The sequence below is a fragment of the Epinephelus fuscoguttatus genome, linkage group LG7, assembly GCF_011397635.1.
Source record: "Epinephelus fuscoguttatus linkage group LG7, E.fuscoguttatus.final_Chr_v1".
Taxonomy (NCBI): Eukaryota; Metazoa; Chordata; class Actinopteri; order Perciformes; family Serranidae; genus Epinephelus; species Epinephelus fuscoguttatus.
The window spans coordinates 43,093,905-43,121,442 of record NC_064758.1 but is presented as its reverse complement, the minus strand read 5'-3'; the positions used below and the strand labels follow the sequence as shown (position 1 = coordinate 43,121,442).

The 27,538-nt window shown below is 41.3% G+C and overlaps 1 protein-coding gene across 2 annotated transcripts in view; it reads left to right on the top strand.

The window, feature by feature from the left end:
* lama5 (laminin, alpha 5) overlaps positions 1 to 27,538 on the top strand; it is a 137,852-nt gene that overhangs the window by 77,227 nt on the left and 33,087 nt on the right. Inside the window, exons 8-35 of one of the 2 annotated variants that reach the window (XM_049582153.1) lie at positions 5,604 to 5,722; positions 5,999 to 6,089; positions 6,234 to 6,368; positions 6,539 to 6,610; positions 7,544 to 7,684; positions 8,815 to 8,952; positions 10,770 to 10,904; positions 11,343 to 11,477; positions 11,688 to 11,825; positions 12,768 to 12,820; positions 12,977 to 13,076; positions 13,171 to 13,223; positions 14,446 to 14,551; positions 14,658 to 14,757; positions 14,995 to 15,151; positions 17,678 to 17,807; positions 18,120 to 18,262; positions 18,505 to 18,608; positions 18,718 to 18,871; positions 19,025 to 19,188; positions 20,624 to 20,732; positions 20,867 to 20,964; positions 21,055 to 21,268; positions 21,901 to 22,027; positions 22,143 to 22,282; positions 23,274 to 23,389; positions 23,556 to 23,767; positions 24,388 to 24,589. In XM_049582153.1, coding sequence (XP_049438110.1) covers positions 5,604 to 5,722; positions 5,999 to 6,089; positions 6,234 to 6,368; positions 6,539 to 6,610; positions 7,544 to 7,684; positions 8,815 to 8,952; positions 10,770 to 10,904; positions 11,343 to 11,477; positions 11,688 to 11,825; positions 12,768 to 12,820; positions 12,977 to 13,076; positions 13,171 to 13,223; positions 14,446 to 14,551; positions 14,658 to 14,757; positions 14,995 to 15,151; positions 17,678 to 17,807; positions 18,120 to 18,262; positions 18,505 to 18,608; positions 18,718 to 18,871; positions 19,025 to 19,188; positions 20,624 to 20,732; positions 20,867 to 20,964; positions 21,055 to 21,268; positions 21,901 to 22,027; positions 22,143 to 22,282; positions 23,274 to 23,389; positions 23,556 to 23,767; positions 24,388 to 24,589 — 3,586 coding nt within the window. Of the gene's footprint in view, positions 1 to 5,603; positions 5,723 to 5,998; positions 6,090 to 6,233; positions 6,369 to 6,538; positions 6,611 to 7,543; positions 7,685 to 8,814; positions 8,953 to 10,769; positions 10,905 to 11,342; positions 11,478 to 11,687; positions 11,826 to 12,767; positions 12,821 to 12,976; positions 13,077 to 13,170; positions 13,224 to 14,445; positions 14,552 to 14,657; positions 14,758 to 14,994; positions 15,152 to 16,073; positions 16,213 to 17,677; positions 17,808 to 18,119; positions 18,263 to 18,504; positions 18,609 to 18,717; positions 18,872 to 19,024; positions 19,189 to 20,623; positions 20,733 to 20,866; positions 20,965 to 21,054; positions 21,269 to 21,900; positions 22,028 to 22,142; positions 22,283 to 23,273; positions 23,390 to 23,555; positions 23,768 to 24,387; positions 24,590 to 27,538 lie in introns of both variants that reach the window. The other variant, XM_049582152.1, reaches the window with a different exon arrangement.

Genomic DNA, 27,538 nt, shown 5'->3' with positions numbered 1-27,538 from the left:
AATCAGTGATCCCTGCAGAGGAATGTGTTTTCTTTGATGTGTTGGTTCAACAGAACGAGTTGGCCTTAAATTAACGAAGCTGAACAGACTCACGGGCCGCAGCGCTGCAGTTAGCTCTCACACATACATCTGAGCTGTGTGTCTGCTCACCCAGGAGTCCTTGAGGGAGGTCCAGGGGATCCCCGGGAAAGAGGAGGATAGTTTATTTTCACTGTTTAATCTACTATATATAAGTGAATTAAATAGACATCTGGTTTTTAAATTCACTGAGCTCTCAATCTCGCGTTTCGTGTTTTATTTCCAGGTGACTTTCCTGTTTTCATAGATTGCAGTAATTTATAATGCTGAAATGCTCTGCCTGCTCGTGGACTCTAAGAATGACTCAGTCTAAGTTCAGAATATTTTATTTAATGTTAGTGTTTACTTTAGGTCATGATCACAGGTTATTGACACATCGGCCACTTATGAAGTATTTCATTTAGACTATCAGCTCAAAGCTTTGATCGTGTCTTAAAACAATTTCTGACTGTGTCCTGCGGCCGTCTGTCGTTATCAAAGCTCTGGTTATATTTACACGTGAGAGCCGTCTGTTATCAAAGCTGCAGTTATATTTAACAATGAACAACAGTAGTATCATAATAGCAGAAAGGTCACCGAAGGGCAACTTGATATGAAACTACAGAGAGGAGGAGACGGAGGCATCAGCTGCAGTGCTGCGAGGTTGTTTTCAATATGTGACTTTAATTGGGCTGAAACAGTTTGACTTTCCGCTAACTGCTAACAGCTAACAGCTAACTGCTAACTGTTGAGCGGAAGCTTCACAGCAAAAACATCAACACTTCCTGCTCGGGATGAGCCAGGTGCTTCAGAATAAAAGCTTTGGTTGATTTCATTATATTAATACTTAATCTAACTTTATCATAACATAACTTTATTCAACTTTATTTTAACAATATAATTTATTTACTTTATTTTATTGTTACTTTAGTTAACTTTATTTTATCAGTTCGTTGTTTGACGTTATTTAACAGAACGTTCTTTAACTTTATTTTAACAGTACCTCATTTAACTTTGTTACAACAATACTTAAGTTAACATTTTTGTAACGGTTCTTTATTTAACTTGATGATAACTATACTAGAGTTAACTTTATTACATCAGTACTTTATTTAACTTTATTTAACGGTACTTTACTTAACTTTATTATTACAGTGTTTTATTTAACTTTATTTTAACAATACTTTAGTTAAGATTATTGTAATGGTTCTTTTTTTTAACTTCATTTTAAAAGTACTTTATTTAACTTTATTTTTAACAATAGTTTATTGTATCAGTACTTTATTATAAAAGTAGCTACTTTATTCAGCTTTATTGTAACTGCAGTTCATTTAATAATTTTAGTAGTCTGCAGTAGTTCAGAGGAGATTTCAAAATATCGTGATATATATTGTGTATCGCGATATAGCCTAAAAATATTGCAACTTTATTTTTTAGTGACGGTAATAATAGTACTTTATTTAACTTTATTTACGACAGTACTTAATTAAAATTAAAAAAATTACAATACTTTAACTTTATCGTAGCAGTACTTTATTTCACTTTATTGTAACAATAGTTTGTTCAGCATTTATAGTAGTCAGCAGGAGTTAAGAGGAGATATCAAAATATCACTATTTATTTATTTATTTATTTATTTATTTACTGGCATTACAAAATAACCTACAAATATTGAGATATAATTCATAGGCGATGTTGTTCAGCCGTATTTCAGCCTTTTTAAAGACAGTTGAAAGTAACCATTTATAAGAGAATATATAACCTGACTGAGACTCGTGCGGCAGAGGGGAACTCTGAGGGCAGGACTTGTCTCTGTTTACAGGCCGAGTTATTCATGTCTGCTCAGTTTATCTCTGACTGACTGACTCACTGCACTGAACGGTGCCCAAAGCTCTTTTTTTGTGTCATGAAAAAGGGAAAAAGTCAAATGTGCCTCAGGGTTGAGAAAAGCACTCGGCGCTATCAGAGCTGGAGTCAGAGCTGCAGGATAAGGAGCGCTGGTTTCTTCAGCCGGCACCTCTCAGGCGCTGAGGGTCAGATAAGAACAAAAAGCTCTATCAGGGTTTCGCTGACGCTGTACGAAGAGCAAACGTTAGTCTGGGTTGTACGTGTGTGTGTGTGTGTGTGTGTGTGTGTGTGTGTGTGCGCACTTCTCTTTCTTTATCCTGGAGTAACTTAAAGGATGTATGTTATCTGTGTGTGTACGTTCACAGTGATGAGGTCAAGTTTGGTGCGTTAGACTTCCACTCCTCTTTTTCATTTCATCAAAGCCAAAGGAATCAGTTACACAAGTTCTTTTCATGTCGTCTCCGCTGGTTGCCAGGTAACCTTACGGTGATGACAAGGCTACAGACACGTGTCCGAGAAGTAGTCGAGTAGTAGTAGCTTTTACTCTTCAGTTCTTGACTTTGTGTTCTCTGTGAGCCAGGAGGAAGAACATCCTGAAGAACATCTGAGCGTGTGTGTATTTGTCTTGTCTTCTTCCTCTTCTTCTTCATCATCATCATCATCATCATCATTATCATCTTCTTCCTCTTCTTCTTCTTCTTCATCATCATTATCTTCATTGTCTTGTCTTCTTCCTCTTCTTCATCATCATCTTCTTCTTCCTCTTCCTCTTCTTCTTCATCTTCTTCATCATTATCTTCTTCTTACCTCCTCTTCTTCTTCATCATCATTATTATCATCTTCTTCCTCTTCCTCTTTTTCTTCTTCATCATCTTCTTCATCATTATCTTTATTGTCTTGTCTTCTTCCTCTTCTTCATCATTATTATCTTCTTCTTCCTCTTCTTCTTCATCATCATTATAATCATCTTCTTCCTCTTTTTCTTCATCATCTTCTTCATCATTATCTTCATTGTCTTGTCTTCTTCCTCTTCTTCATCATCATTATCTTCTTCTTCCTCTTCTTCTTCATCATCATTATTATCATCTTCTTCCTCTTCCTCTTCTTCTTCTTCATCATCTTCTTCATCATTATCTTCATTGTCTTGTCTTCTTCCTCTTCTTCATCATTATTATCTTCTTCTTCCTCTTCTTCTTCATCCTCTTCTTCATCATTATCTTCATTGTCTTGTTATCTTCCTCTACATCAAAATCTTCTTCTTCATCATTTTCTTCTTCATTAATTATCTTCTTCTTCATCCTGATCTTCTTGTTCTTCATCATCTTCTTCCTCTTTATGTCTTCTTCACCTTCATCTTCTTCTTCTTCATCATCATCATCTTCTTCTTCTTCATCATAATTATCATCTTCCTCTTTGTCTTCATCATCATCATCTTCTTCATCACCATCATCATCATCTTCCTTTTTGTCTTCATCATCACTATCATCTACTTCTTCATCATCATTAGCGCCTTCGTCATCATCATGATTATCTTTGTCTTCATCATCAGTATCATCTTCTTCGCCTTACTCTTCATCATCATTGTCATTTTCTTCTTCCTCTTTAACGTCTTCTCCATCATCTTCTTCATCATTGTCGTCATTGTCTTCTTCTTCCTCTTTAACGTCTTCTTCATCATCTTCTTCATCATCGTCATTTTCATTGTCTTCTTCTTCCTCTTTGTCTTCATCATCATTATCATCATCTTCATCATTATAATTATCTACTTCTTCCTCTTCATCTACATCATCACCATTATCCTCTTCTCCATCAGTATCTTCATCTTCTTCTTCGTCATCATCATTGTCTTCTCCTTATTTGTCTTCCTCTTCTTCTTCCTCTTCTTTTCCGTCATCTTCCTCTACATCAAAATCTTCTTCTTCATCATTTTCTTCTTCATCATTATGGTCCTCTTCTGCTTCTTCTTCTTCTTCATCCTGATCTTCTTGTTCTTCATCATCTTCTTCCTCTTTATGTCTTCTTCACCTTCATCTTGTTTTTCTTCTTCATCATCATCTTCGTCGTCTTCTTCTTCTACTTCCATAGTGAAATGAACACCTAAACATGTGCAGGGTCATAAATAGCACAACAAAGTTTTTTCTTGACTCTGTGAATGGACAGATTAAAATAACTACTAAGAGTGGAAGATCGTTAAAAGAGACTGCACCAGTCTTTGATCACCAACTGTGATCAGACATGAAATAACCTTTTTATGATTCATGAAACATCCCCAGCCTCCTCCTACACACAACAAAGAGTCTGATAAGTGACTTTCATCAGACGTCTGTGTGGTCGTGTTAATTACAGCTTCTCTCATTTCTCTCGTCTTTGATTTGTTTGGGAACAAGCTGAATATGATCCTCAGCAGAGTGTGTGATCACCTCAGTGAACACCTGTCGGAGGAAACAGGTTTCAAAACAACAACTCCATCTGAAGAGACTTCACAGTGCAGGATGACATGAATGTCTCAGGTCGTTTCAGATCCAACATAAACTTGTCACCAAAGAAGAAATGAGGCATTTTGTGAGGCTGCAATATCTGCTGCTAATTAATGAAAAGTTATGTAAGGCTGTACTGATCAGTAACTAAGTGCTGACTAACTCTGTCCCTCTCCTGTTTCCTCTCGTCCTCGTCTTTATTCTCTTTCCTCCTGCTTCATGTCTCTCGGCTTGCAGCAGTTGTCACCCTCCAGGTGAACGCTCAGTGTTCATGTGTGTTTGTGAGCATCTGTGCAACCTGTGCATCTGTTTGTTTTTTAGTCGATTCACTCACTTGTAAAACGATCTATGAAGTTGGATCCTGTTTAGTTAATGATGTCACGTGAAACTGACTCTAATTTCTATAGTTTGTCCAATAATTATATTCTAACAAGAGTTTATCATTCCTCCTTTGTAATATCTTTTAACTGCCTCCGCATATTGATTTTATATTAATTAGAAAATAAATAGATAAATACTGGACATCAAAGACATTTCACCTGACAGGAATTATTTAAATCCCCTTGCTGCCAGCGGATGGGGGACTTTTTTACTATTTTTATTATTTTTTATTTATTTATTTTTTTCTTTTAATTATTAGTATTAGTATTAGTTATGACAATTAAAATTTAGGATTAGTTTTTATATACTTCCTTCCCCTTTATTATTATTATTATTATTATTATTATTATTATTATTATCATGATCATTCTTCTTTTCATATTTATTGTTTTATTTTATTTTATTTTATTTTATTTTTCCTCTTCTCCTATCCTTTCAAGTGTCAAACTTGGAGATTATAGATACACAAACACAAACATGGCCTGTATTCACTTTTGAATTCACTGTTTTTGTTGTTTTGCTAGTGTTTTGTATTGTCTTTAAATAAAATAAAAAGTAAAAAAAAACAAAAAAGATTGATTATGATAATAACAAATAACTCAGGATCCACACACTAGCTTTTTTCTGGAGTTTTTTCGCTGCATTTCATGGTCTTCATCAGCAAATAGGGTTTTCTCAGTTCTCATTGTCAACTTCTACACTTGACCTAATGTTTATTTCAGGTTTTTTTAAAAATATTTTATCTTTTTTAAAATCATTTCAGTTCAAACTATTACTGATATTTCAGTTATTTTCAAACCATCACTGTTCATTCACCTGCTGTCTGTGTCTGTGTTCCAGCGTGTAACTGTCACCGTCACTCGTTTGACTGTTACTACGACCCCGAGGTGAATCAGAAGAGAGGCAGCATCGACATCCACGGACACCACAGAGGTGGTGGAGTCTGCCTCAACTGTCAGGTACCCAACACTCTGCTTTATTCTGCTCTTCCTCAGTGAGCGGCCGTTATTGTCGTCTTCTGCGTTTCACTTATAATGTCTTTATAGTCTTATATTTGTATCCTGTTACGGTTCCTTCAGTAATGAGAAGGTGTCCTGAAAAGTAAAATTAGAGGAGGACGTCAAAAACTTTGACTTAAAAGTTGGAAATTTACATAATATACAGAACAAACATCTTTTTTGAACATCTGATTCCAATTATGAGGAGCTAACTAACGGACAGCTCTTTCCTTTCAGCATCACACCACTGGAGTCAACTGTGAGCGCTGCATCCCCACCTACTACAGGTCACCTGACCACACCATCGACTCCCCGCTGGCCTGCTCACGTGAGTGACCACTGCCTGTCAGATAACATGATCACATGAACATCATTTATATCATATGGGTTTTCTTTTTGCTCTTTGTCTTATGGTCATCTTTTCTGCCTACATGTCTCCTCCTCCTCTCCCTCCCTCCCGCTCTCTCTGCAGGCTGCAACTGTCAGTCAGAGTTCACTGACGGTACCTGTGAGGATCTGACCGGTCGCTGTTTCTGCAAACCAAACTACGCCGGAGAGAACTGTGGTTCCTGCGCCAGCGGCTACATAAACTTCCCCGGCTGTTACCGTGAGTCGCAGCAACACAAACATAAAGCTCATAAAACAGTGTGTGAGCTTTGGGGTTTGCTGTCCAAAGGAGCTGGACAAAGAATTTATATTCACCATGACTAGAGAAACCTCGTGTTTGAATATTTCCCTGGTTTCTGATCTCGCTCTTTCTGTCTCTGTGTCCATCAGCCGTCGCCACCGATCCCACCGATCCAAACAACAACAACAATGGCGAGGCCAAAACGGCAGGAGAGATCATCAGTAAGACTCTTGTGTTCTTTGTTTTTTGTTTCATGTATTTGTGTGTGTTGTCCTGTTGTTGCTTCTGGGGTCCTATTTAAATATTAAGCTTTTGGCTCTCTTTTCTCAACCACTGCAGAGTCTTTAAGAACAAATGGCGTCAGTAAACTTGTCTTTTTTTAACAGACCCGCGACACGTTGCACAGAGCAAATCAAGTTTGCCTGCTAAGAGTCACTGTATGTGAAATACAAATAAAAGTAATTGTGAGGATGAATTTATTTGTGATGACTAAAACAAAGCCACAAATCTTTGAGAGAGGTCTTTGAGTCATACATGTGCACACGAAATATTAGGCTGATTGGTCCAGTAGTTTGTGAGATTAGCTGCAGACAGACTGACACTAGACCAAACACATGATCCCCTCAGGGCTTATTCCTGGCAGACATAATAAAGCATAAGCAATGGGTTCAGTTCAGAGAAAAGACTTTCCACAGAGGTTCCTCCCACGATTACAACATTCACTATCATATAATGAAACTTTGACAATACACTGTGATCAGAGCAAAGAAAGTTCAGAAGCAAACTGATGACTGACTCTGACTCACACTCTGATCCTGTGTCTGTGTTTTTCCATGCTCTCCCCTAACCTGTTCAGCTGTTCATGTTTTTGGTGTGAGTCAGATGTTTGAGGGAGTTTTGAGAAAATCTGTGGTGTGAGTGGAATTCGTCAAAATATGATAAGCTGGAAAAACCACAGTTCAGTCCAACGTCACAAATACATGTCGTTGTGCCGCTGTGGCTCTGCTCATATCAGCCTGTTTGTGATAAATATAAATTATTCTCATCATAGACAATGACTTTGACTAAATCTCTGTCTTTTTTATTTACCTGTTTCCTATCAAAAGTTAAATAACTTTCCTCCCAACAAACCAGTTTATCTTCTCTGTGTGCAGACTGTGAGTGCAGTGCCGCCGGGACTGTGGATAACTCCTGCAGGCCGGATCCTCGAACTCAGACCTGTGTCTGTAAACAAGGTTTCACTGGTGACCACTGCGACACCTGCGCTCCGGGTTTCTACGGACTCAACTGTCAGGGTGAGAGATGGTCGCATAGATAGAGAAATGTAGTAGGGCTGCAGCTAACGATTGTTATCATTAATTCTCTGGTCCATACGACATCAGAAATCACTGAAAAATATCCTACACTAGAGGGTGTTTTGTCCGACCAGCCGTCCAAAACCCAAAGTTATTAATCTAACTTTAATTTAGCAATGAATTCTCACATCTGAGGACCTGGGACTATCAAATATTTGGCATTTAGTATGCTTGAAAAATGAAGAATGAATGAGAAGCTCGAGTCACTCATCCATGAGTAGATGCACCCTTCCTTCTGCGCAGTGATACAGTGTTGTTCAGTAGAAAGAAAATAGTTCCGACATGAAACTGCTCACAACAAGGTCTGTGGATCATCTTGAGTAACCGGGTCATGATTTCTGGAGAGAGACATTGCTGTCGGGTTTTCCAAATGTATGTTTTTTGGTGCTTTGAGCACCACAAGCTGAGTGCCATCTAGTTCCATTATACTCGAGAGAAGGCAGACATCTGTACGGTCAATATCTCCAGCTCTTGACAACTCACACTTAAACAATCTGGACTGATAAATGACACTATAGGTAAGAGGAAAAACACCTCCTCACTCTCCGGCGTCCCTAACGACACTGAACAACATCTTTTCAATGACTTTGCTTTGCATAATCGGGAGCTAATGAAGGATGAAACTTCAGATGATGATCTCTCCGTCTCTCACAGCCATTAAATCAGAATCATTTGGTTTTAACTGAGGAGTGTTTAAACAACCAGGTTAAGTTTAATGGATCAGGCCCCATTTGTTCCACTCACATGCACAGACAGAAATACTAAAACACAAACAAAGGTAGGGATTCCAGACGCTTTATTTATCTGCTTGTTTATTTATCCTGTGTTGGTTTACCACCCAGGAGCAGCCTCACACACACACACACACACACACACACACACACAAACCCCTGAATAAACAGCATTCCACTAAGCTGTGTTAATCAGTGTAAATAGTTTGACACATTTCCTCCAGTGAGTAAAGTTGGTAAACTCACAGACAGTCAGCTCTAAATAAACACGTGTTATTTATCAGTCTGTGTTGGTGCTGTTTTATTTATCTCACTGTGTGTGTGTGTGTGTGTCTGCAGCCTGTCAGTGTGCAGGTCCCGGCTGTCTGGACGGGTCATGTGACTTGGTGACAGGTCACAGCGTGTGCCGGATTGGTTTCCAAGGTGCCCAGTGCGACCAGTGTGCACCAGGATACTTCAACTACCCGCTCTGTCAACGTGAGTCATCGTCTGTGGCTGCAACCAGTCAGGACAACTTCAGGCACTCGTGCATGGAGCCAGAACAAATACAGTTAACTTACTTAATTTAAATGCATTTGTCTCTGCTCCACGCATGAGTGCCTGAAGTTTATTTTCTCCTCTCATGTGCTGATCCTTTTCTTTGAGAGCACTTGTGCTTTTTCTTGAGTTTTCATATGATAAATCGGTCCTCAAGTACACCACTACCTCATTCTCTTTTTTATTGTTTTGTTTTCTAGAGAAAGCTTTGTGACAGGTGTGGAAAGACGGAGAAATTAGGTAGTGAGGCTGAACTGTAGCACAGTTGAAGATGTAACAGTCTTCCATAGTTGAAGTCAAGACTCAATGCACGAAGCTATACAACAGTATTTCCAGTGTGTAAGCAGAGGCCCTCGCTGCCTGTGAACCACAGACTGTATAAAAGAAGCGGGCGGGTCTGTGAAATATAGTCTGAGTGGGCAGAAGTTCACTGCATAGATCAGCCTCTCATTGGGCGGAACGAGCCACCCGCTGAAGTCCCGCCCTACCACCTCCGGTTGTGTAGCAGTTTTCAACCGTTTTCAACACGTCCTTTACTAACTTTTAGGGTGTTTGATCTTGCGGGAATGTAGCCATTTTTCTGCCATGGTTCGCGTCCTGTAGGCGATATTTTTGTGGGCGTGTTACACCAAAACCTGTTTCCCCCTGGCGATATTTTTGCAAGCACACCGTTGCTGTGGCACCGCCCAGAACGATTGTGATTGGTTGAAAGAAATACAAGCAGCCGGGGCGTTTTTTTTTTCTCCAATCTTAAAGTGAGAGTCGGCCCAGCCAGACCTTTCTATTCTTGAGAAAGGTCTGGTGAGCGAGACCAGTGAAGTGAAGCCTTAAACCTGCATTCCTTCTAATGACCAGCAGGGGGCAAAAGAATCCGATTGAGTTAGGAAATGGACCTGTTTCTCACTTGATTTATTACCTCAGTAAACATTTTCTCATATGTTTATGGTCTCAAACTTAAGTTTAAGTCTGCAATATAGCATGATGTTCACCTTGAAAATTATGGTCCCATTTACATGAACATAAATGTCAAATCAGGGGTGTGCTTTAGGGCGTGGCTGCCTTGGGATCGCTGCCACAGAGACCTGTTAATCAGGATAGATGTACAGTATTGTGTATCCATGGCACTGTGTACATTTAAATAGCTTCAGACATGTTTTTGTCTTAAAACTTTGACCCTTTCATTGTGACTTTTTAGCAGCGACTGCACACGGTGTAGCCAGGAAACAGGTGCCGTCAGGTTGCCAGTATAGGTGGACGTGCATAGTGTCCTCAGGTTCTAGGTCAGACCCACCCCTTGCCCCTCCTAGGTTTTGCCCTTTTATTCAGCCATGGTCTCTTTCGGCTCCAAAAAACCAAGATGGCGACAGCCAGAACACCAAACTCGAGGCTTCAAAATCATAGTCCCCAAACGAATGAGAGACGTCACAGTGAGAGCGTCTACTTCTTTTATACAATTTGTGGTATGAACCCAGGCAAACGATTACTAGCACCTCCTGCCCACCCCAGAGTGTAAAATACCAAGAACGTTTATTAGTACCAGGTGTAAATACAAAGGTCAGTGATTGGATGCCGATGTCCAGATACAGGTGGAAATGTGTCGCCTATTCAAAATAAAGACACTTAAAAAACAGACCATCTTTAATAAAAAGTGACTGAATGTATGACTAAATTCTCTGTCCATTAAAATCACAAAGACTCTCTGTCTCCGTCTCTGTCTCCATCTCTGTCTCCGTCTCCGTCTCCGTCTCTGTCCTCAGTGTGCGGCTGCAGCACAGTCGGCTCTCTGCCTGAAGGCTGCGATGCGTCTGGTCGTTGTCTGTGTAAACCAGAGTTTCAGGGTCCTCGATGTGAACAGTGCAGATCTGGATTCCACTCGTACCCCAACTGTCAAGGTACACACACACACACACACACACACACACACAGAAACCTGAACGGAAAGTGATTAAATGCACCTGTTTCTGCTGCGTACTGTAATGAAAAGACAGAATATGATATCGTGTTGGACTGAACACATGGAAACACCTAACTTTACACACCTTCTTATGAAGTGTTATATTGCCTCGTTAAATTTTATGACGCTTTATTTGGATTCCACCTAATAAATCTAACGGCAGAAATGGACAAAATGTTGAAGCTACGATGGCACAGTTATTAGGAAAGGATACTCTAAGATGTGGAACAAAGGTAGTTAGAGAGCTGGAGTTGAGTTAGAGATGTTTTAGGATTCGAGGAGAATTATTATTATGTCCCGACTTGTACTTCTTACCTTTAAATAATTCTTTAACTTTATGTTTTATCAGTTTGTATTTTTCCTCTTGTTTTCTCAGTGTGCACTTGTGATCCTCGCACCTCACTGGACACCAGCTGCACAGCGTCGGGTCACTGCCACTGCCGGCCTAATTACAGCGGAGCGTCGTGTGACCAGTGTGCTCCTGGTTACTATGGTTACCCAAGCTGCACACGTAAGTCACCGAACTTTTAATGACGCCCCAAACTCCTCTGCGTGTATTTGATCAGTCACAATGTAGGAAAGAAAGTAACAGAAACACCTAAACATTGTTTTGTCTTTTGAAACTGGTGCGTGATGCTTTCTGGCTTTTATATAAATCAATCAATATACAGATCATCAATCATTAGATGAGACAGATGATTAATCAGAGTGTGTGTTGCAGCCTGCCAGTGTTCTGCAGAGGGCTCCCGCTACACCAGCTGTGACCAGGTGACGGGACAGTGTGTGTGTCTGCCCAACGTGGTGGGACTGAGGTGTGACAGCTGTGCACACGGCGCCTACGGCTTCCCCAACTGCCAAGGTAATAACAACACACACACACACACACACACACACACACACACACAGGTTCTCTTGTCTGCTTCACTTAATAGAAGTGAGGTGTGACAGCTGCAGTCAGTGCGACCTACAGCTAATCGCACGCACACACACAGGTCATGAGTAAGAGTGCAAGCCTGTTCAGAGGGCGGAACCGCTGTTAAAAGCAGAAATAATGTCTCATGTTGATTCTGCACTCACACAATGTCGACATAATGAGGAACTTGTGAGTGTTACTGCATCATTTCAGGTAAATCTGTCTGAACTTACAGTGGATATTTCTGATACACACGAGTTTGCTTTAAAGGTCCAGCGTGGAGGATTTAGTGGGATATATTGGCAGAAATGGAATATAACAAGTATGTTTTATTTATTGTATAATCACCTGAAAAAAAGTTAAGAATGAGACGTTTATATAACTACATAGGGAGCGGGTCCTCGTCTACAGAGATCACCATGTTGCACTGTTATGTTTCTATAGTAGCCCAGAATGGACAACCCAAACACTGGTACTCGATAGGGCCGTAAGTGTTTTTGCATTTCTGTGTTTTGCATTGGCCACTGGAGTTCAAACCCCCTCTGCCTCAAGACTGTTGGAAAAAAATTGATTTTTTAAACGTGAAACTACTTTATTCAGTGTGTATACCAGTTTAAATCATCTGGTCTGTTTGTTTTGGAGAGGAAGAGACCTCTGTGGATAATTCAGCTCCTGGTAAAAACCTCCTGCACAATGAACACTGAAGGAATTCTAACCAGGAGAAATTTCACCTGGTTGCAATTTGCAGTCTTCACCACTAGATGCCACTAAATCCTCCTGAATCTTACACACCGGACCTTTAAATACTCTCCCAGTGGCTGCATTTTTGTGTCAAAATCTACAACCCACTGTATCTATAATATTTGTTTCCTTCTCTGTCATTTAAAGCTGGAACCTGTCATCCTGCCGGCTCCGTTCAGTATGTGGTGCCGCCACCAGTGGTGAGTTTCTGTGGTTTCTCCGCACAGTAAGAGCAGGTGTTAATATAGGACTGTAAGTCAAACTTGTGTTTTAAGTGTAAATGCTGCACATACACACAGTGACACCGACAGTAGAAACAGACTTAACATTTTATTTCCTGTCAATCATCCTCTCAGGGCCAGTGTGAGTGTCGTTACCATGTGGAGGGCCCCGCTTGTGACAGGTGTAAACCTCTGTACTGGAACCTCTCCCCTGACACTCCTGATGGATGCACCAGTAAGAGATATGAGACACACATCACACATACGTGTTTGAATGCAGTCATGGAGCTCATAAAGAACTGAACTCTGTGTGTTTGCTTTATCTGCAGACTGTGAGTGTAACATTGCAGGTACTATCAGTGGGGTCGCAGAGTGTGCACAGGTGAGTTCTTCCCTTTAAAATAACCTCCAGTCTATATTTAGACTTTTAAAAAGCAATATTACATCAGTTGGCCAAAGGGGGGCGCTATAGCAACGATTGAAATTGCAATCTTTGAATGGGCATATCTCATGCCCCATATGTCGTAGAGACATGAAACTTTGCACAGAGATGCCTCTCCTCATGAGCAACACATTTGCCTCAAGAACCCATAACTTCCGCTTATATAGATTTTCCACCATTTTGAATTTTTTGAAAAACACTTCAAATGGATCTCTTCCTAGGAAGTTTGAGCGATCTGCATGAAACTGGGTGAACATAATCTAGGGAGCAATATCTAAAGTTCCCTCTTGGCAAAAGTTGGAAAACTTCCTAAAACTGAGCTTCTATAAGGCAATGAATATTGTGGAGGGCGTGGCTCATCACATAAAGGTGTAGAACATCTCAAGGGTTTCACCCATCACCACACAACTTTGTAGGCATATGAGCACACATAATCTGAGGGGACCCCTCCATTATTGACCCCATCAAACAAAATGGGGGCGCTAGAGAGCTCATTTCTTATCTAGGCCTAACCGCCATATGGATTTTTACTAAACTTGGTAGATATGTAGAACAGGACGCCTCAAGGTGACTGGAGAAATTTAACTCTAATTGGCAACTGGGTGGCGCTATAACAACAGAAAAATGCTTCAAAATGGCTAAAATGCGACCGATCGCTGTGGCTCCCCCTGTGGACCAGTGTTGGTGTTTTCTAATGTTTGGTATGACTAAGTCATGGTATGGTATGCTGTACATAATCACGGAAACTGTCAGTGTGTCATTCTGTCAGTCAGTCATTCTGTCTGTCCCACGTTTTTCTACTCACTGACGTGGTCAATCTATGTGAAACTGCACATAGGCATTAAGGATTGGCATAGGTAGAAGGTGACAAAGCTACCAATGGGTATGGACTAGTTCATTATAATTATGCGTTAATGCATTTAGCACATGAATAATTGCACTCAAAAACAGAAAGTCATTCTAAGGTAGAAAAACTAGATTAAATACTTTGTGGATGATACGACACATGTGAGGCATAGGTTTCATTCACCAAATCGCTCTCTGTCACTGACCTGATGATGATTTTTGTCCCTTTGTTAAATAGACAGTCAATACTACTTAATAGAAGTCCTGTAAGATCAGTCTCCACACGTCCTGTTAACCTCCTTCTTGTGTCTGACAGGAAACTGGTCAGTGTCACTGTAAGCCCAACGCCTGCAGTGGAACCTGCTCCACCTGTAAAGACGGCCACTACAACCTGCAGGAGCAAAACTACTTCGGCTGCCAGGGTGAGTGTTTGATAACACTTTTAAATTGTTGGTTTCCTCTTAGAACAAAAGCTTGAGTGTTGCAGTGCTGCCATCTTATATTTACATATGTGTGTCATGTGTTTAGGATGCCAGTGTGACATTGGAGGTTCAGCAGGTCAGTCGTGTGGAGAGAGAAACGGCCGCTGTCGCTGCAGACCCAACGTGGAGGGACCAAAGTGTAATCTGTGAGTTTAACAACAGATCTCAGAGATTTAAAGTGGTGTGTGTTGTACTTGTAAATGTCAGTTAGTAGTTTTGAAATTAACTGTGGTGATATTTGGTTTGATCGCAGTGAGCAGTAGCAGCAGGATGATTAGTGGCTTTCATGTTTCCATTTTTTCACACCAATCAAACTGGCAGTGAATCTCAATATAAACATGTCAGACCTGCTTGTCTCATGAGCTCTGTCACTGTGTCTGCAGACCTCGTCCAGATCATTACTTCCCTGACCTCCATCATCTCAAGTTCGAGATCGAGGAGGGAACCATGCTGGATGGCCGACCGGTGCGGTTCGGCTACAACCCTCTGGAGTTCCCGGGCTTCAGCTGGAGAGGTTACGCTCAGATGTCCCCCATCCAGGTAGGAGCGTTCTGTCTAAACTCCACCATCTGTCCATGCATGTGACAGTATCTTGCACTGATGGATTCAAAAGAAAGATCCAGCATTTTTTATGATAAATTATGATAGAAGTTATGATAAATATTGTATTGATATTACATTGGTAGACTCTGATTTATAGACTTGAAATATCTGATAGTTCAGATCAATCTATTTCTTGCCGTCTCACAGGTTTCTCTTGTAAGACATAAACAACAGTAAAATATATAAAATGTATTTTATGTGCTTTTTTTAATGAATTATGTGTATTATGCATTACATATCATTGTGACTGTGGCCCGTCATTTTTGCTCCTCCTGCACTAACCAGACAGTTTGCTCCATGGCTGAATGTCATGTGGACATTTAAAGGGATATTTCTCTTTGGTAGTATTACTTCTCAGCACATACACCGTACCTCCAACACATTCAAGAGTTTACTTATTACTTTGTTTATAGAAGTTATGTTAAACTTTTCTTAGTCTCAATATGCAGCTTAAATTTTAAGCTTTTTACATAATTCATTTGCCCGTTTTTAAATTATATTAAGACGCTAACAAAGCATTAAGGGATTCTTTTGGAAAGATATTTTAGGATAGATATTTGAGCTGAAAAGTGGAAATCCAAAGAGAAATATTTTGGGATGTATTTGGGGGTAAAAGTGTTGGTGATGGTATTAAAGACTTGCTTTTGGCTTGGTTTCTCTTCCTGTGTTGGTGTTTTCCACATTCTCCCTCCGTCATGTATCCTTTATCTCTGCTCTCCTCTTCTTTTCACGCTTCTCTTTCCTACACCCTCTCCTTTTCTTGCGTCCACCTCTCCTACCTTCCTCTTCCTCCTGTGTTTCCCTATACCTCCTCCTGTTGTCTCTGCGCCTGCTGCCTTGCTCGCTGGTCCTGTGGCAGTCCAAAGTGTTGGTGTCGGTGTCGGTCAGCTCTCCGGACCTCTTTCGCGTGGTGCTACGCTACGCCAGCTGGGGGGGTTCTGATGTCCGGGGCAGGGTGTCGGTCATAGAGGACGGCTGGAGCTACTACTGTGGTAACTGTGAGTGCTGGGAGGGGACAAAAACGAGACAGCAGCACCACTGTCTTTTCATGTACTTCTTCTGTCTTTTCTCGTTCACTCCATCTCTTGCTCCAGAGGCAGTGCAGTAAATGCTGGTTTGAAACCTGCACGTCTTCACCTCTTGTCTGTTTACTCATGATTTTCATGCTTTGCTCAGGATTACAGCTGTGTTCCAAAGATACAAATCATAAATTCAGATTTCAAGTCAGTCAGACCTGCCACTGGAATCATTGTCATCATGGGGTAAATGTTAAACATTCAAATTTGCAGAGGTGGGACCAAGTCATTGTTTTGCAAGTCACAAGTGTCAAGTTTTTACACTCCAGCCCCAAGTCGAGACTGCCAAGTTCCAAGTGAAGTCTCTGATCTTAAATTTTATGTTTTGAGCTGTAACGCACTGTAATGCCATTAGAGGTAATCTTACAAAAATCATGAATGCTTTTTAAAATATGTATGAATTTGTAAAAACAAGTTTGGTGGAAGTTGTTACGTTTGCGTTTCTAATTTTCGACCTGCACATTTTGCATACTTTAATCCGTTTTTTGTTGTCCTCTGTGTAGTTTTTGTACACTAACAAAATGATCTTTGGTTAATTTTTTTCCAGTTGCTAAGTAACGTAACGTTAGTTCTTCTTGGTTGGACTTCATATCAAAGTTTTCAATCTTTGGGCTTGGTGGAAGGTATCAAGTATTTAAAAGTCAAAAGGCTCATGTCCAGGTGAAGTCACAAGTCACTGGTGTTAAAGGTCCAGTGTGTCAGGAGTGTCGGATATATATTGACAAAAAAGGAATATAATATAATAATAAGTATGTTTAGTGTATAATCGCCTGAAAATAAGAATCATTGTGTTTTTGTTACCTTAGAATGAGCCTTTTATATCTACATAGAGAGCAGGCTAGGGTTACGGTTCACGGTCAAAACCTCCTGAGCAATGAACACTCTAATTTTAACCAGGATAAATTTCAGCTGGTTGCAGTCTGCAAACCTCACCACTAGATGCCACTAAATCCCCCTAAATCGTACATACTGAACCTTTAAAGTCAGTCCACACCTCTGCTGATTTGAAATGTTAATAGAAATGGCAGCCCACTATTCCTGCTAAATATCTGTGATGCAGCATTAGCTGTTGCAAAGATGTTTCTGACCTGGATTTCCAAACTGGAAAACTGACATTTTTATGACTTTAATTGGAACACGACTTTATTCCTGGGAGGAAATCTGCTTTGTGTTTTCCTGTCCTTACTTGGTTTGTGTCTGTCTGTCGGATGACGAGGGGTGTGAGTGTGTGGTGGTTGGTGGTTTTGAGCTGCTGTCGGTGGCGGCCCTCTGCTCCTTCCTCTCTCAGCTTCAGGGCCACAGATCAGTGCAGAGATCACAGATTTAAGAGTTAAGGATTCACGTCTTCTTCTCTCCCACTTATCTCTTCACACCCTCGTCCCGCTAGACTGCAGTGAAGCTTCAGGTTTATGTGAGCGAAGCCGACGTCTATCTGACTCGCTTCATCCTCAGATATGTAAACTCTGAGGGCGACACCTCCAACGGTAAAATAACAGCCTATCAGGTCAACCGCAGAGGTAGGTGTCCACCAATCACAAGAGAGTATCAGTGTGTGTTTCTGACTGTGTGAAGAGATGTATGAGTGAGTGTGTGTGTTTTATGTTGGATGCAAATCTTAACCAAACACAATCTCAACATGCTACCATTCCATTTATAACATTTTGATGTAGTTTTATTCTTTAAAAATGGTTTTAGTGTTGTTAGTTTGTTATGTTGCCCAAGTTTCACATTCGTTTCCATCAAGTATATCTACAGTATTCACATAATTCATTCTTTTGATTGCAAGTTTTGATATCTAACACTATAAACTCCTGGTGTGTGCTTTGTAGGTTCAGAGCAGTCCAAGCAGATTGTCTTTGCTCCCAGTGTGGAGCCCACTTTTGTCAACGTCCCCCAAAATAACTTTGTGGAGCCGTTTGTCCTGAACCCGGGGACCTGGACTGTGGTTATAGAGGCTGAAGGAATCTTGCTGGTGAGACACACACACACTACACACCTGTTTTTACACATGTATAAAGACACGTTTGCATCTAACAGGTGATGCAGAGCTACCTTTAGCACAGACAGCCGAGAGAAATGCATTGTCATGTTTTGCCGAGATGAGGACCAGAGTATTTAATCCACCAGAACTCCCATCAGCATGTCAGCACTGTGTTAGTTGACACAGTGCTTGGATTCATATACGCAGTAACACTGTCTCTGCTTCACCTTCAGGATTACCTGGTGCTGCTGCCCAGCGCCTACTACGAAGCTCCCATCCTGCAGATCAAAGTTACTGAGCCCTGCACCTACAGCTCTGCGCCTGACGCCAGCCACAAGTAAATATGCACATATGTGTTACTCGCTGAAATCAGGTCATCAGTCAGTGGAGAGGTCATAAAGTCTGTCTACCCCTCTCTGACGCTCTCTCTGTCTGTGTCCGTCCAGCTGTCTGCAGTACAGATATCTGTCTCTAGACTCCTTCCCCTCCATCTCCGGTAACGACGCCAGCTGCCGCAACGACAACCACCTGCCACGTCCCTGCCCCAATGAGAGGGTCACCCCACGCCACCCTGACATGGCCGTCTGCAGTGGCTTTGATGTAAGAGAGGGACAAAGGGAAAATGTTTGTGCAGTATGCATGTTGGCTTTTAGAATCACAGAGACTTATAAAGGCCGGACAGCTTTGCGCTCATTTGTCCAAACTTTAGTACGAGCTGAGTTTTAATAAGTGTTGTCCCTGTTTTTACTTCAGATCAACGTCGAGCTGCGAGGGCGTCTGCCATCTCCAGGTGATTACGTTCTGGTCATAGAATATTCCAGCGAGGAAGAACTTCCACAGACTCTGTCTGTCGCTGTAAACATGCCTGGAGCACGAACACATGAGCACCGCGTCACCCTGCTGCACTGCAAATACAGGTACGGAGAACATCTGTCCTCAGATTCAAAGACTCTTACTGACGTGCTTTCTTATACATTAAGAATTTTTTCCTAAGAGTACACTGATCTTTGATTATTTACAGAAACGTGGAATAATAAAGAGATCTGCAGTGGACAGATCAAAAAGATGTCTATTTGTAGTTGTCCATTTACCATCCTATTTAAAAAAAAAAAAAAAAAAAAAGATTAATTCAATTCAAGCCAGTAATACCTGATGTGTATAGAGGACAGAAGCTGCAAAAATAAATAAATAAATAAATAAATAAAAAATAAAATGAAAAATAATAATGAATTCAAAAATACATAAATAAATTCTAAAAATGTTTTTAATTGTGTGCAAAAATAAATGATAATTAAAAAAAGATAAATATAAATAAATAAAAGTGAGAATTAAATTAGATGGTAAATAAATGGGGGGATCAATACAAAGGTAAATAAAGAAGCAAATTAAAACATGTATAAATCAATTTATTAATGTCTACATTTATTTTTAATATTATTTTCAGTCCATTTACTGGCATATTAACTTATTTATCAACTCATTTATTTATTTATTTATTTATGGATTTTGGCAGCTTCCCTGCTCCATACTGTCTGCTCTATGGGACAGAGTACTTATTGCCCCACCTGACCAGTATTACTGCTGCTAGTAATGATGGTAAAACTGCAGGTTTTGTGGGATTTACAGACTGTACTGTATGAAATCTGATGATTTTTTTTTTAAAGAAGAAAAAATGACATAATTGACACACAGGAGAAAACAAAAATATGCAGAAATTATGTTCTGATTTAATTTTCATATTGTGATAAATTGAAGAGCAGCACACCGAAGAACAAACTAACAGCTGAGAAAATTAATTTATTAATCATAAAATGATGTCTTGTTGAAGGCACTCACAGATTAAAGTAAAAAAAAAAAAAAAAAGTAAAAATTAAACAGTTTTGCGACATTTTCAGACAAAATTTAAAATAAAAATAAAATACACATTTTGGTACATATAAAAGCACAACACACTCTCACTGAACACACTCAGACGTCTTACAGGCAGTTTAAAAGCAAGAACTTCACAAAGATAAATTTATATTTCCAGTTTCAGGCGTCATTTTACACCGCTGTCATTTTCATATTAGACAGTCGTGGATATGATGCAGAATAACAGTTGAAACTAAACCCAAGTAGATAATTGTACATCAGCGGTATGAATGTGAGGATGAGCAGTCAACATGAGGATGAAACATGTGTCCCATCCAAACAGTGTTTGTTCCGTCTGCAGTGAAACGTGTGTGTTTTACAGTGATGTGTGGACTCAGCTGGTTCACAGTTTACTGAGACTGTCTGTGCTTTATCAAGTATGTCAACAGCTCTTAATCACAGTGTGTCTGTGTTTGTTTGTTTGTGTGTGTGTTTGTGCAGCTTCCTGTGTCGAGTCGTGGCCATCGATGAGCAGAACAGAGTGGCCGTCTTCTCTCTCCCCGCTGACGTTGAGATCCAGCTCATCTCCGACCGCGCCAGCTTCTTCCTGGTGAGAGCAGCACCCACGTCACGTTTCCAAATAATAATAATATATGTTTTTGATGTTTTACTTTCATGATGTATCAACCATCTGTTGACTGATCGATCTCTTCTGCACTTCTGTTTCTTCACTCTCTTCTTCAGCACAAAGTTTACCTGGTGCCTAAAGACCAGTTTACGATGGAGTATGTTGAACCTAACGTCCACTGCATCAGCACTCACGGACAGTTCTCACCTGACAGGTAAAGTTATTTGAATCACTGTGCTCTCACTCCTTTATAAATACTTTTTAAAAATACTTTAACCTGTATTCGTCTCCTCTGTTTCTGCAGTTCCTCCTGCGTCCCCTCGCGCTTCCAGACTCCGTCAGACTCGCTGGTCCTGAAGGAGGGCCAGAGCTCCTCCATGCAGGAGCCCATCCTTGCCTCCCCTGCAGCCGCTCCTCCTCTGCCCTTCCACCGGAGAGACGAGCCGTCATGGACGGGAGGAGACCGGCCTCCACATGGAGCCGATAACAGCGACCACGTCAGGCTGGACTCACTGCAGGTACAGACTGTGATACAGGTTCAACATGTCACTGAGAATATAAAGTTGTTAAAATGAGGTTCACCTGGAGCAGCTGCACAGAGGAACCTGAAAGTTTTCTTCTAAAATTACTGTTGTGCTTTGGATTTTGAGAGCAGATGAAATCTGAACCAACTGTAGGAAATGATTCCAACATGCAAAGGTTTATGGGTATAAGGAAACAGATGTTAATGTCTGATAGCCAGCAGGTCCTCATGACTGTGGACGAGTACAATCTGGACTCACACATAATTCAGGCATTTGGTGAGGCGTTCCTATCTGCTATGGACACCTGACATCTTGGACTAAATCCATGCAGAGCTTCAGTTACAGGACTTTGTTTTGATCCTGACCTCTGATGGCACGTAACCGTGAACTGTGTCAGACGATAAAAAGGCAACATGGTAAATCGATCTGCTGTGATTCAAACCTTAAAAAGAATAATCTGTAGCTGTTCCTGAGTGAGATTAGAAATCGAGACGCTCAAGGAAAGAGCAAAAACCTGGATTTTGGTTATAGAATTTCCCCACTTTGGGATCAGTAGTTTATCTTATCTAAAAATCACCATCACCATCCTTATCTTCCATCTCTTCCTCCATCATCCCCTTACCCAGAATGCAGCGCAGTACTCCACCCGTGTCCACGCCCTGGGACGTTACGTCTTCATCCTCCACTATCACCAGCCGCTCCACCCCAACTATCCCGTGCAGGTCTACATTAACGCTGGACGCATCTGGCAGGGTAAGATGTTTATGACTCTGTGGACGTTGTAAAGTAAATACATAACAGAATAATGAATAATAATAAATGCATTTAAATACAGAAAATATAGATTAATCGTTTTCTTGTCCATCAGGCCACGCCAACGCCTCCTTCTGTCCACATGCGTACGGCTGCCGAAACGTCCTGGTCTCTGAGAATCAGATCATTCTGGATGTGACGGATCACGAGGTCTTCCTCACCGTGCAGATACCTGCTGGCAAGACGCTGTGGCTGGTGCGTGTCACTGCCCTGATTTTATTTCTCTCCTTTACTTTTCAAAATGATGCTCCTCTATCCTCTCCTTATATTTGACCTCCTCTCTCTTAACTGTTGAACACAAATATTTGTAGGTTTTCCTCTTCTTACTTTCTATATTTAAACAAAAACTGGTCGTCCATCTTTTCCAACCTCCTCCTCCTCCTCACTCTTCAGTCTTCTCACCATCTTCTCATTATTTTCATAATAAAAGCACATCACCTTTGTCAGGAACACTTCTATTTTTCTGATGCTACTGCTTTATTCAAGTTAAGCTGAGTTCACATCACATGGCTTTCAGAGTCGTCAGATCACTGCAATCTTCACACCACACCACTTGATGACCAGCAACAGTTAAAAAAATCTTTAACATGGAGGAATTCTCGATGAGTACATCATATGATGCACAGGTTGAGGGTTGCTCAGTCGATAATATCAAAGTCAACAAGTGACAAAGCAGCGTTCTGAGTATGTTATTAGGCTAATAACTTCTAGAAACTTTGCGTGCAATAGTCCACCTTCCACCTTCTCTTTGGAACATGCCCCCACACACACCTTGGCACCGCTTGTCTCTGTCCTCAACCTGTGACTTGCACTCTTATTGGCTGTAGCTCGCTGACAAAGTCACAGATCCAGATATTTGGCCTCGATATCTGAGTAGCGTCTGCAGTGTGTTGGTGAGTGTCTCTGCGCATGTCTGTAAACAGTTCGCGTGAAGTGTCGGTTTGCCTCCAGTCCAGGGCTTTTGTTGAGGAGCTCCAAAAACTGTCACACAAAACTTTTTTGTTTGTGTTTCGAATCTGAAATAAAAGCAGAAAGATATTCTTGTTGGAATCTTTTATCCTGTGCCATTTTTTCTCCCAAGACTTAACGCAACAAATAAAGAATTTATTCCCTCCTCTCTCTCTCTCTCTACCTTGACTCTCCCTCCATCGTCTTCTAATGTGTCTAATATGCTGTGTGTCTTCAGGATTATATTCTGGTTGTGCCTGAGACGAGCTACAGCTCCAGCTACCTGAACGAGGAACCTCTGGATAAATCATATGACTTCATCAGCAACTGCGGCCAAAACAGCTTCTACATCAAGTCAGTATCTTAGCAGGAGGAAATTCAATACGCAAGAATGTTTTCTTGTTACCTTTTTTAAGCAAGGAAAACAACACCATGAAAGTGTCATTATTTACTTAATATCGACGAGTTTCCAAAGAATGTGAATTGAACACCCTTCCTCTCTCCTCCCTCCTCCCTCTAGTCCTTCCACGGCCTCTCCATTCTGCCTCAGCTCGGCGGTGTCTCTGTCAGCCTTCTTCAACAACGGGGCGATGCCCTGCGCCTGTCACGAGGTCGGAGCCGAGAGCGACACCTGCGAGCAGTTCGGCGGTCAGTGCCACTGTAGGCCCAACGTGATCGGCCGAGACTGCTCCATGTGCGCCACGGGCTACTGGGGATTCCCCAACTGCAGACGTGAGTATCTGATTGTCACACTCATTATAAATGTAAACCAAACAGCTCCCTCCAGGGCTGCAAAATGAAGTCCAGGGTAAAGTGCCAAAAACTGCAGTTCCTCTAATGGCCACTTGAGGTCCCCACAGACCCCCGTGTTAAAATGTCCAACTTTACAGCAGAAATAAACACAGCCTGGTGCAAAAAAATGGTTTAGGCCTGACAACTGTACAGGGGGGATTTTTTTTAACATATCTCACCTGTTTCAGTCTGGCTAAGGCTTGAAGTTATGTATGAATAAGGGCATGGCCACTTTGAGTGACCAGCTGTCTGCCAATTGTGTCCTGGGGCTTTCAGTCAGATCCACCCCTCGCTGCTCCACAGCTCCACCCTCACATCCACATATGGTCACTCCTGACTCCAGTGAGAGCCAAAATGCCAAAGTTGCGGCTTCAAAACAGGAGTCCGCAAAGGAATCAATCAAGGATCATGGAAAATTAAAGTAGTTTTGTTTCTATCTCTCTTCTTCCTCCTTCCTGTCTGTCTCAAGTGTTTGAGCCACCAACAGAGGAATGTATTTGTCTTTCGGTGAGTTCAGTCTTCTCTGTAACAAACTGTATCCCTCCTTGTCTCTCCTCCAGCCTGTAACTGTGGTACGAGGTTATGTGAACCGGTGACTGGCGACTGTATCTGCCCTCCGAGGACTGTGCTCCCAGAGTGCACCCAGTGTGAGCCCCAGACGTTTGGCTGCCACCCAGTGGTGGGGTGTGAGGTCTGCAACTGCTCCCGGCCGGGCATCATCTCCCCCGATGTGAGCTGTGACACCCTCAGCGGACAGTGCAGGTACGAGACGACGAGGCTGGGGAAATAATGACGGATTATTGCTGATGTTATTATAATCAGGAACATCCTCTCTGGCTCAGTATCGACCAACAGAAGCAGACCAACTTACCCTCTTGACAAAATTTAAATAATCAGAACAATAACGTCCATTTCTTCTCAGTTTAATGTTTCTCGTTTCCTCCAGAGGCCATAAATCATCCTCTGCTCCCCACACTGCTACAGCCTTGTATTAGAGGACAAGATTTTGGGTTTACCAAGTTCAGCTCCGAAATGTCAGGCCTTTGTTTGGAAATACCTAAAAAGGCAGTTATTTCTCGCCCGTTGTGTCTCCTGACAGAATCTTGGCTCTGACTATCTCACTGGGTTGATTGCTGAGTGTTTGGCCAGCTGTACTTGCCAACTCTTGTCTGTGCTCTGTCGGAGCTGCAGGTTTTAAAACTTTGCTCTCTGATTCTGCTGCCAACAACACAGCAGCTGTCTGTCCTCATCCTTATCTGTCTGTCTGTCTCTGTTATTCCTCCCTCGATCTTTACATCATGATTTTTGGGCCCCGTGTGATACTGTATGTCCGTCTTTGTTACTGGAGGCTGCTAGTCAGCATCTGTTTTGTCTACAAGTACGATGTTAGTTGCAGAGGCAGCATCATCAGTTATCATGCGAAATGTGATATCTTGTGGGCCTGATAAGGATCAAAAGTAGTTGTAACATTTCACTTAACTTGATCCCTGATGAGATGAACGCACTGTTACAGATCTTTGCTTCCAGTGATCAAATGGAAAAACATGTCCCTGAAACTTTAAATTAACTGAAATTATCTGAGAAACTGGGATACTCTGAACATCCGAATTCAAAGGAATAAGACCATGACCCCTCTCATGAATGCATATCTGTGTGATAAATATGAAGCCAGAGCCGGCAGGACATTAGCTTAGCTTAGCATAGAAACTGGAAACAAGGAGAAACACACAGCCTGGCTCTAGCTCTAGTTCCAGCATGATACTTAAACCTCAAATGTTTGTTTTTACGTGTCAGTGTTGGTACAGATTCAACAAACAATATATAACTCGAGACTTGCTAACACACAAGCAGATGTTGCTAAAGCTTAACTAAAGAAACAGAAAATGCAGATTGTTGTTAGTTGCTATGGTGACACATGTCAGTGGGGCTGTGAAGTGTGTCACACTCATGAGTTTGAGGACTCCTGTTTTTACACCCATGTTCTGCACTAAACAGAAAAATACAGCTGATCCACGTTTCTCTCTGTCGCCGTACTAAGGCTGACGTTTGCTTCATTGCCTTGTTAACACATCATAAAACACACTTTATTCAAACTTGATTGTAACAAAGTAAAAGTCACCAAAACTGTCTCAATTAGTCATGTTCGTCACCTGGTTAGTTAGTCCAAAAGTTTATATGCAGGTTAGCCCACTACAACAGTTGCAATGCCAATGGTACACATAAAACGGGCCACTGCTCCGACCAGCCTGCTACGCTGATTTGAATCAGAATGTCTGTTCTATTATCACTCTATTTCTATGAGCTAAACTAATATCTGCTGGGGCGCCCAGTAGCTCAGTAGGTATATTTGATTTCAGTCTGTAGCACTTTACTGTTAGTCATCCCCTCTCTTACTCCACCTTTCATGCTTCAAATCTTACCTGTCATTAAAAGGTAAAAAGGCCCCCCCAACAAAATCTTTAAACTAATCGTCTGCTGGCTCTCGCTCAACAGATCGTCGACAAACATCCCAGCAAGCAATAGTCGTGATTTAAACGTATTGGCTATATTTAGCTCCGATTTAGTCTAGCTACATGTAACCCAAATCTAGCCGATTTAATTTTGATATTGATTAAATGTAATTTTGGCCACTGCAGATGGCGTGCGGTATGATATTCAATCACGTATGGAGAGTCAACGGTAATTAAAATATGTTTATCTCCATTTTTTGGACATGGTTTCTACATAGCCGTATAATTGATGACGTCTACACGTTGGCTATGGTTAGACGTCTACCAAATTTTCACTGGCAGCCCAAATTCAGCCGTGATTCAGCCTAGACGTCAGGTCTTCATGTAGACGGCTATTAGATGTTTGTTAAACCAAAAAATGCTTGCTGGGCTGAGAGTGGCATCTATGTTCTCATCTAACTCTCTGCAAGAATGTGAATAAGATTATTTTCTGAAAAATTTCCTTCAAGCTAAACATTTCACACCCTGAGTGACAGCGAGCTGAAAGCATGGAGGGATTCCTGAGAGACGACGACAGGACAGAGAGAGGCGGTTTCTTCTGTAACCTTCAGGCTGTTACACCCACTATTCAAACCAAACAGCTACAAATATAAAGTTTGACCTGATGCTGTCGTCATCGTACAGTAACCATGGCTGTAAACTTAAGACCTGACAACTGAATATGTGATTTCAATCATTATAAAGTAAAGAAGGTGCAGCTTAGTAGAACATAAGCAAGACACATACTTCACCTTTGTCCTCCACACTAACCAACATGCTGAGGGTGCTCTTCATACTCACTGTCAGCAGATATCTGCATGCTGACCTCTCTGTCTCCACGTGTTTGTGTCTGTCTCTCTATAAATGTCTTTGCATCTGTCTTCAAAACCACTGACCTCATTTTTCCATCTTCTGTCACTTCTTCCCTCAGCCTTTCATTTTTAGCCCCTCACTGTAAGCATCAAGGAATTCAAGATATCTTAAATTACTGTTATCCCCCCCCTCACACACACACACACACACACACACACACACACACACACACAGAAGAATGTGTCAGCTCTGTCCGGACAAGACAGGGATGTAAAGCTGAAAGTGTTTCTCTGCCTAAAGGCTCTCATCACTCACCTGGTATTTACACATACACACAGTTGAGTTTATCCTGCAGTCGGCTGCCAGTGTATCAACTCAAAATGTTTATGATTAATCAGCCACTTATGAT